Consider the following 9,936-nt stretch of genomic DNA (forward strand, 5'->3'; position numbering starts at 1 on the left):
CGCCCGCACCAATCAACAGCCGGCTCGCAGCCCGCCACAACCAATCCCTCCGCGGGCTGCCCCTGAGCGACGGGCTGCTGCGTGCTGATACCCAATTACCCGGATGGGATTCTAGGCCCGGCCCACCATATCAGCCAATAGGACCCAGGGACAGCAGACACTGGTAATGAAACGTGCAGCTGCTGAGAATTAAACAGCCAATTAGAGGCTTCACAGAGTCCTCCCGGCCCACCTCTAGGCCAATTACCGCGAAGGCGTCCACCCCCTAATCTCTGGGGGAAAATCTGCGCCCCCGGGCTGGGACCAAGGTGCGAGGGGCTTGAGCACTCCTGCGTGTCACGGTTCGCACAAAATTCGTGCTTTTGTACAATGCCAGTGCCGCCCCACAGCCCAGTGACCACTGGGGAAGAAGGCTCATCGTGGACCATGCTCCGACACTTGTTTCCTCTGCGATCTTTTGCCTCGTTTGGTCCCCATCCCGTCACAAGGACTCCGGGGGCATGGAAAACATTTTTTTTTCGGGGGGGGGGGAGAACATAAAATAGGCTTCGTGGAGATGGAGACAAGATCAAGGTGAAGTAACTGCGCGGCAGAGAGCGAGAGCCCGTTCTGTTCCTCTGTCGAGGAATGAACAGACGGTGAGGACCGACACGCAGCAGGGCAGATGGAGTGGGACCGGAGTTCCGAGCGCCCCGTGGTAAGAGAGCTGCGGGCCCGCCTTTCCCTGGGGATTGAAGTAAAACGCGGGCGCTGAGGCACAGGCCGGGGGCGGGGGCGTTTCTGTGGGAGGCAAGGAAGAGGGCGGGTTTCTGCAGGCGACGGTTTGCTTTGGAAGAGTACATTCCAGCTGCTGCCCGGGTCCCGGGCCGTTAGGGACGTTTGGGGCCTGCTACCGCCTCTGCGCGCCGGGGAGGCTTGCGAGCGGGTCCCTGCGCCTCTCCTCACCGTCACCCACCGCCCCGCACTAGGGGCTCACCCTGGGGAGCAGGGGCTGGGTGCTCCTTGTAAGGCGGAGATCCTTCGTGCTAGCTTCTGTCACAACGCCGGGCTCATGTTAAGTAAGCACTCATGTGAATGTTTGTTGAATGAACGCAAGATGGTATCTGGTTAAGTAAGGCGATTCCTTTGGGACTCAGTTTTTCGTTTCGTATTAATTTTTAAAATATATATGTTTTTTGAATAAGTAACACATGCACATTCTACAAAACGCAAAAGGGGTAAAAGGTTATTACAGTGAATAATAAGTCTTCTCTGCCTCAGAAGCAACCAATATTACCAGATTCTCCTGATGTTTCACAAGATATATCACAAGATATAGTAAAACATGCATATTATACTCATATTTTTTTACCCAGTTGATAAACTATTTTACATACTATTTTGCAATTACCTTTTTATATAGTCCAGAAGTCTCCCATAGCAGTACATATGTATCAGCCTCAGTAAGTTTCATAGTAAGCCTGAGGGATATGTAGTAAGATACAGTCAACCATCCTTGAACATTATATTGATACCCAAGTATATTTCATTTGGCTCTGCATATCTGTATAACAAAAACTTAGGACAGCAAATACTAGGTCAGAGAAGTGTGTGTGTTGTTTTTTTTCATTTGGGTAGATGCAATTTTGCAAATTCCCTCCCTTCCACGAAGATTTCTTTCCCCATTTTCATTCCACCGGCAGTTTGAAAAGGATTTTGGCAAGTATAGTATTGCCAAATTGCTTTCCACAAAAGTGTTAGGAATTTTCTCTGGCTTCTTTTGTTCAACACTGGGAGATTCAGCCATTCTGTTGTGTGTAGTTTTAATCCATTCATTCTCATCAGTGCATAGTAATATATTGTGGGAATGTACCACAATTTACTTTTCAATGTACTATTAATGCTATTTTGATTGGAATCACATATTTTTAGATTACCTAAGAGAGAACCATTGTAGTTATAATATAGGATCTTCCTATATACATATTTAAGTCATGATGTCCCATCAGTAGCATTTTAAAGTTTTTGCATATAGAATTTACATATTTCTTAAGCTTATTCCTAGGTACTTGAGGGCCTTAATTGCTATAGCTATTTTTACCTTTAAAGAGGTAAAAGAGTAGTTCAGACCCAACGAAGAATGTCCACTGTTGCTATAAAAAGCACAGACCTACTTTATGGGCCCAACATCTTCCAGCTCCAATGGGAGGTGGTGGGCAAAAAAGAGGAAATGAAGTAGAAGTCCAAAAAGAGGGATTAAAAATGAAATCACAGGAGGAATTTCTTAATCAGAGCAGTAAAAAGCCAGGTGTAATCACTTTTCCTGGAAATTTTTGAAGGCGGGTTGACTTCTATTAGGTTGTCGGAAAAGTCATGAACGTATTTTTTTCTATGTTTTTCGTTGCAAAAATGCGTCATGACTACTTTTCCGACAACACAATAACTGATTGGGTAGGGAGGTTGGGGAGTAGAAGGGACAACTTTAAAGCTCAGAGCTGTCTGCTCAAAACCCAAATGCCTCCACCATACTGGTAGCTCTAGTCTAACCCCTCCCCCCAGGGCCTGTGTGCTGCAGAACCTGACCTGCGAGGAAGGTAAAATCCAGGGGTCACCTTCCACTCTGTTCGCTCTGAACAGCTCTTCTAGGGGGACTGCGGCCAGTTGGTTATTCCTCACCTTCCTTCGGTAACTCTCATGCACCTGATTCAGAAAGCTGAGGGTTGGTTGGCTTTTCAGTCCCTCTCCCAATGTCCTTGCTGCCTCTGCCCCAGGGACCGGCAGAGAGCAGCAGAAACTCTGAGGGATCAGACTGGACTGCCTGGCTACCAGCAACAGAGCCTCTTGTGATTCACAACGGAGGTTTTTCCTAGGTCCTTTCCTGGCTTCTACCCTCAGCAAGCTCTCAGGTTACAGAGAGGGTGCTCAGGAATTCCTAGCATGGCGGATAATCAGTGAGTTGTTTCAGGTTGGAGGAGAATTCGACTCTGCCCACTTCCTGCCTAGCCCCTGCTTGGCGGATCCTTCCGGAGGTCATCCCCGTCCACCCTCCCTCTACCCCTTCGCTCCTCCATTTCACACATGGCCTCACCTAAGCTGAGAGAGGTTTGGACCCAAAGATGCTCTGGCAGCCTTTCAGTACTACTCCCCGTGTTGGTCCCTGGCATATTCGAATATCACTATTTCCTTTGCTGTGCTGGATCCCTGATTCAAGGGAGAGGAAGAACCCTGCACAGCGATGGTCACCACCGTTTCCTGAGTCATGGAGCCCTCTGAGAACACCTGGTGCAAGCAGTGACCAAGGGTGTTCATACATTGCCCACAGTCATCCTGAAGCCATCATGGACTCCACGCAAAGCAGGTACAGAGCCTCTGCTGTGAGAAGCCTCAGGTGGCAGGGAAAGCTGAGAGCGCGGGCTGCCTGTGCTCCCCAGGGTCCACTAGAGGCAAGGAGAACAGGCTGAGAAGTGGCTGTTAGTACAGGTAAGAGCAGGTGGTAGGACGGGCCAGCATCCATCTCTCAGAAAGAGGCCGGCGACTTTTGCTCTAAGAAGTGAGTGTGCTGGTGATTCAGCCTGGAAAGCACTGCGATGAGAGGCTCCTGAGTCTTCTTCCTCCAAACCCCTCTGTAAGGGGAATTAAGCAGGGAGACTCTGAGTGGGTTGGGGGCAGCTGGAAAGACTGAGGAGAATGTCTCTCTCCTAAGACACCTGCCACAATCCATCGATCTGGTCTAACGACTCAAGAGTAGCACCAGGATAATTTCTGAGCCCAAGGCGTTTGCCCCCAGTTGCTGGTTTCTGGTGAAGAGCCTGGAGTGATGGAGGAGGAAGGGGTGATGCCTGTAACGGGCAAAGGGAGTGTGCAGTTTTCCCAAAACTCTGGTAGCTGAACGTCGTTTGAATGGATCGTTTGCATGTTGTCCAGGAAGGGGACTTGGTGGGCAGCCAGGGCTCTGGAACCAGGCTACTGTGTCTGAGAACCCCTCACTGCCCACCCCTCTAGCTAAAGTTGGCTTTTCTGCTTTGGTTTGTTGGGTGGAGAGCCCTGCCCACTGAAATCTTCGGGCAACCCAGGCTTTATGGTAACTGGTTCCACCTACTGTCTCCTGCACTCCATTTCAGAACACCCTCCAAGGAAAGAGAATGGACTCTTTGAACCTGGAAATGAGGATTAAAAAAATTACAGTTCACCCAATACCAGCCTCTCACAACTCAGCCTTTCAGTCCTGACTTGGGCTCTTCGAGGAGGAATGAGATGACAGATCTCAAATACACTTGAGAGTGAGCTTGGAGTTGCCTCACCTTCAAATGCAGCTCCCTCACTAACTGGCTCTGTGCACTTGAAGTTACTTCATCTATTCCACCTTTAGTTCCATCAGCTAAGATGCCCTGTCTTCTAGGATTGATGGATGTGAGGATTAAATAAGAAAACAAAGATAAAGCCGCGGATGTAGAATAGGTCCTCAGTAAATGTTATTTCTCTCCCCTGTCCACCTCTGTCCCACCCTGGGCAGAGCGCCATCGGGTTGCCCCAGCCATGTGGACCACAACATCCTGGCATGTGTGCACACACGCACCCACATGTGCCCTGGTGGCATTCACACACCTGTCAGCACACGCATGCACCTGAGCTAAGGGCAGCCTTCCCAGACAGGTGAGGTGAGGACTGGCTTACTAATGATGGCACATGCTCATCTGAGTGACCTTGCTACATTGTTGGGCTTCTCTTCTCGAAGGCATTCTGGAGAGGCTGTGTGAGGGGGGTAGGGGTGGCAGTGGGGTAACTCCACAGGCATTTCCCCGCTTGGATGGGCTTCCAGGGATATGTTACCCACCTCTGCCAAGGAGGCCCCATTGATGCCCAGAGCTGTAGTGTTTGGAGCTGAGCTGTCTAGTATGGCAGCCACTGGCCACATGTGGCTACCGGGCGCTGGAAAGATGGCTGGTGTGACTGAGGAGTGGAATTTTACATTCATTTAGTTTTAATCCATTTAAGGGTGGAAACCGGTTCTTGATTTAGTTGTTGGAAAACTTCTCATGTGTTTGCAACAGCTTGGATTGGTGAATCGACTTTTTCAACAGTGAATTTTCTGAAACCTAAATACAGAATAGATTCTTTCTGGAGGAAATCTGGTGATGGAATTGGAAAGGGCTGTAAGCGTAAAATGGACCCTGGACTTCAAAGACCTACTATGAAAAAGTAATGTGAATTAGTACTAATTTTTCTATTGATAACATGTTGAAATGATAATAGTTTGGGTATTGGATTACATAAAATACAGTATTTAAATGTATGTTCCTTTTTGCTTTTTTAATGTGATACAAGGACATTTGAACTTGCATATGTGACGCGTTCTATTTCCATGGGGCAGTGCTGTCCCGGAGACTTGCTCCGGACACAGGTCACCTGTGTTATCCATTCCCCACTGCCTCAGGGGCTCCCAGAGATTTCTCTGCACAGCAATGCGGCTTCCGCCCTTTTCTGCATTGCAGAGTGGGCAACTAGAGTGAGAACCGCTATCCCCTGACCCCCAATCCCAACCTAATAAGCTGCTGGTGGAGAATCTAGAGAGGAGGGAGAGGGCTATGCCCACCCTGGAGGCCTTTCTGGTGTCTTATAAACTGGAGAGGGGATGCTAAGAGAATTGTGTGTGCCTGGTGGGGGTAGGGTTGGAGGCTCAAGGATACCCATTTGTTAAAACTTGGACTCTCCAGCCCCACGCTCCACACTCAGGGTTTTCAGTCACCTCTGGCCCCACCCCTACCTTCCCACCTCTGCCCCACTGAGGAACTAGCCTGGCCGTGACCCAGCTATGTCCCCATGGTGCCGGCTCCTCTCACCTGTTAGGGTCAAAGTAATGAGTGGTCTCAGAGCAAGGACAAAAGCAGCAGGAATCAGCTAAGAAGCTCATGGTGCTTGCGCATCATTGGGTGAGGGGTGGGTCGGGCTCTTGAGGGTGGACGCTGTGCAGATGCTGCTGCAGAGAGTGGGGGGGGGGCTTCCCAGGGCCACGTGACTGTCCACCTCACAGTCATTTCTCCCTGCTCCTGTCCTCTCCCTTCACCCCTCCCCTTCCGGTGGTGCTGAGGCTGCTGCCCCTTGAGCTCACAGCATCCCTGCTTTTCTGGCTCCACTTTGCCCTCTGTCTGAAGCACACTCAGAGGCAGTCAGCACCTCCTCCCACTCCACCTCTGCATCAGAGGCCCCCCCGTCACAGTGACCTCTCTCCAGGGACAGCTTCCTACTGGGGCTGCACTCGGCACAGAACTGGGGGAGACTGCGGAAGGGAACTCGCTAGGCTGGTGTTCCTGCTGTTGCCTCTGCCCGCCCCCCTCCTCCCCGTTCCTCCGAGTCCTGCTGCGTTCCAGATCTCTCTCCTTTGATGACTGCAGATTCTTGCTTCTGTCAGTCATTTTACTAGGAGTTCCCTTTGTTCTTTCCCTCAAGGGCAGTAGGGACCTGTGGCACAGGAACGACAGTGAGGTCCCTCAAGAATGAGAACTGGGGTCCTGGGTTGGAATTTCTGCAGAGGGACCCCTGGAAGGCGGATGATCGCTCCTCCAGCCCCAGAGATGGAGAGTCTGGGGAAGCGGGCTGGGAATGCTGCTCTCTCCAGGCCTGGCTCGTTGCCTTTTGCATAAACCCCTGTCTGTTAGATTAAGGCAAGGAGGGCCACTGGGACGCATGCTCAGAGGGCAGGCAGGAAGCGGGGAGAGTTGACAGAAATAGGGGGCGGAAAAAGTCTGAAGTAAAGAAAACTCCAGAAATCGCGTTTAGTTGGGGCTGGAACCGCCATGGCCTTGGGCAGCAGGTTTAATAGAGTGACACACAGAGGCGGGTGGCGGAGGCTCATGGGGACACAGTGCCAGTGTGCGGTGTGGCCTCCCCCACCCCCTTCTTTGCCTGCGGTTTTGTGCCTGGGAAGGGGCCCGGGCAGAAAAGAGAAGGAGACCCCTGGTTGAGGAGCAGAGCCTCCAAGAAGCGCGTGGCACTCCCCCCTGCAATACTCTCGTAGCTGTGGTTGGCAATTGGCATTGGTAGTTAGAGGGTATCAGTGTGTGTAAAGAAAGCCTGGTGGGTTAGACTGGAGCCCTGGTTATGTTTCCTGCTTTGTGGTGGTGGGAGGGCTGGGCTGGCTCCCTGGGCCCCTCAGGGAAGAGATGGCAATGCCATCCTCACACTGCAAAAGCAAGAGGCAGACTGTCTGTCATTTTGGCATCATGAACTGTGGGCGCGGCGCAGGCAGGAGGCGTGGGAAACCTGTGCCGCTTGGGACCGCCTTAGGTCCAAGCAGCCTTATTTTCCTCCCCCTTTGGTATCTGAAGCTGACGTGGCTGGGTCCCTGCTGTGGAAGGAAAGGTCAAAAGAGCTTGGCAGTGACCCGGTTACCCCCGGAGCCCTTATCCCCAGAGGGCCGAGGGGCCACGAAGTCAAAGGTCACGTGATGCTTGACCCGGCCTTTGCCCTTGCTCCAGAGGGCAATGAGGCCAAAGCAGAGAGTCACCGAGATGAGGAAGGGCAGGAAGCCGACTGCCAGCACCATGGCCACGCCCCTGCTATCCAGGAAGAAAGGCCCCGGGATCCCTGGCATGGTGATGTTGGGGTCAAAGAGAGTGCCATTAGGGGGCTCAACTTGGATTACTTCCAGCCAGGTCCTCAGGGAGTCGTTCCCGGCAACGTTGCTGACCACACAGACGTAGGCGCCCCTGTCCCGCAGCTGCACTGAGCGGATCTCCAGCGTCCCGTCCTCGAGGACCCTCACTCTCCCGGCTCTTCCCAGCCAAGGCCCCTGTGGCCTCATCCAAGAGACGGTGGGGGTTGGGTCTCCATCCCCAGAGCAGGAGAAAGTGGCACGGCCCCCCTCCTCCGCGATGACCCATCGTGGCCCCGACTTGCGGATCAGGGCTGGTTGGCAGGTGAAGTGCCCTGGAGGTAGGATGTCTGAGAACTCCCTCAGGCTCTTGCCCTGGACATGCTGGGGGCCAGCGCAGGCGGGGGGTGACGTGCCGAAGTCCAGGCGGCGGCCCAGCCGCAGCAGCCAGAGGAGGCGGCAGTCACAGGTCAGGGGGTTGCCGGACAGCTTCAGGGTGACTAGTGTGTCTGGAGAAGGGAAGGCGGTTTCCTCCAGGGTCTGAAGGGCGTTATCTGCCACGTCCAGGAGGTGGAAGGCGGCCAAGCCGTGGAAGGCATGGGCGGCAATGGAAGTGAGGCAGGCCCCTGACAGGCGCAGCTCCTGGAGCCGCACCAGGGGACTGAGCCTGCGGGCAGGGATGGCTGAGATGGGGTTCTGGGACAGATCCAGGACCCTGAGGAAGCTCAGGTGGTACAGCGCCTGGAAGGGCACGGAGCTCAGGTTGCAGCGGGTGATGGCCAGGCTGCTGAGGTTGAGCCCCGCCAGGCTCCCTGGCTCCAGGGCCTCCAGAGCCGGCCAGTGGTGGATCTCCAGCTCCCTGAGCCGCCCCAGCCCCCGGAGCGCCCCGGTGGGCAGCCTCCCAATATCCAGCTCGCGAAGCCTCAGGGCCCCCAGCTCCGGGAGACGGGCCAGGGCCAGGCCCGGCACTGTGCTGAGGTTGCAGCGCTCCAGGGTGAGGGTGCTTAGCCGGGCCAGCCCTGCAAAGGCCCCCGGAGCCACGAACACCAGGTGGTTGTCCCCCACCTCCAGCTGCTGGAGGCTGCCCAGCTCTCCAAAAGCCCCGTCGAGGAAGAGCACGATGTGGTTGAGACGCAGGTCCAGCAGAGTGAGGGCAGGCAGGCCCGAGAAGACCCCCGGCCCCAGGATCCGCAGCCGGTTGCCCTGCAGCCTCAGGGTGAGCAGGCTCTGCAGGCCGTGGAAGGCGCCCGGTTCCAGGGCGGACAGCTGGTTGTAGCTGAGGTCCAGCTCCTGGAGCAGGCCCAGGCGGGACAGCATGCCCCGCTGCAGCCCCCACAGGCGGTTCCCACTCAGGTCCAGGAGCTCAGTGTCCAGTGGGAGCCCCCCAGGCACAGCCTCCAGCCGCCGGTGGGCGCAGAGCACTGCCCGGGGCTGGGAGGTACAGTCGCACAGAGGAGGGCATCCGCCACTGCTCCCCCCAGGCAGGAGGAGCAGGAAAAGGAGGGGGGGCCACGGGGGCCAGGCGTGCTTTGGAGTTGTGGCCTCAGCCATCCTCTCTTTAGTCCTGGAACAGATAGATGATGATATGGCCCTTTTGGGAAAGTGGCATCAGATGATGGTGACCCTGGACTTCCCTGGGCCTCCTCAGAGCAGAGACAGAGAGCTACCCACCTCAGCACTGCCAGCAAGTGGGGCGCAGAGCCAGGAGGAATTCAGGTGTGTGCCTCCCTGGGGCCTCCCCGGGCTTGTCTTTGGGGAACCTCTACTTTCCTCCCCTCTTGGCCAAGTGCCTCCTAGCTCATGGAACCCTAGTCAAGCCTGATTTCTGTGGGGAAGTTTTATGGGACTAGGACAGGAAGCAGCAGGAGGTATCTCGGAGCCCCCCTGTAATGGGTTTTTTCCTGTGTCCGTGGTGAGATCCAGGAATACATCAGGGCCCTTCTCCCTGAAATCTGCTCTCCCCAAGCTCTGCTCTGTCCTTCTCTGCCCACCCTTCTCGTCCCGTATTATCTACCCATAGCTTTGCTGGAGGCTGGGGGGCCGGGGTGGGGGCTGTCCAGGCTTGGATCCCGAGTGGGGAGAGGCCCCACCTTGAATTCGTCGCCCAAGGCTGGTTACCACGCAGACCTCAGCTCTGCTCCCCAGCCCCCACTTGCTGCCCCTCTGCCCTCGTCCAGCCCGGCCCAGGGGCCAAGGCCCTGGAGTGGCGAGATCCAGTCTTCCCAGAACGCCTGTGTGGACAACAGCCAGGCTGCACATTAGCTGTGACACAGGTCCCAGGGACACTTGAGCCCTTCACAAGAGCCCCAAGGGCAATGCCGCCCCCGACACATGAGCAGGGGGGTGGGGAGGTGGGGGGGTGGTTG

The 9,936-nt window shown here is 54.8% G+C and overlaps 1 protein-coding gene across 1 annotated transcript in view; it reads right to left on the reverse strand.

Annotated features, from left to right (window-relative positions):
- Positions 1-1,086: 1,086 nt before the first annotated feature.
- The window catches only part of LINGO4 (leucine rich repeat and Ig domain containing 4), a 10,644-nt gene continuing 1,794 nt past the window's right edge, over positions 1,087-9,936 (reverse strand). Inside the window, exon 2 of the mRNA XM_019628957.1 lies at positions 1,087-9,134. Coding sequence (XP_019484502.1) covers positions 7,340-9,134 — 1,795 coding nt within the window. The 3' untranslated portion in view covers positions 1,087-7,339. The remainder of the gene's footprint in view (positions 9,135-9,936) is intronic.

The sequence above is a fragment of the Hipposideros armiger genome, unplaced genomic scaffold (genome assembly GCF_001890085.2).
Source record: "Hipposideros armiger isolate ML-2016 unplaced genomic scaffold, ASM189008v1 scaffold_819, whole genome shotgun sequence".
In the NCBI taxonomy this organism is placed as follows: domain Eukaryota; kingdom Metazoa; phylum Chordata; class Mammalia; order Chiroptera; family Hipposideridae; genus Hipposideros; species Hipposideros armiger.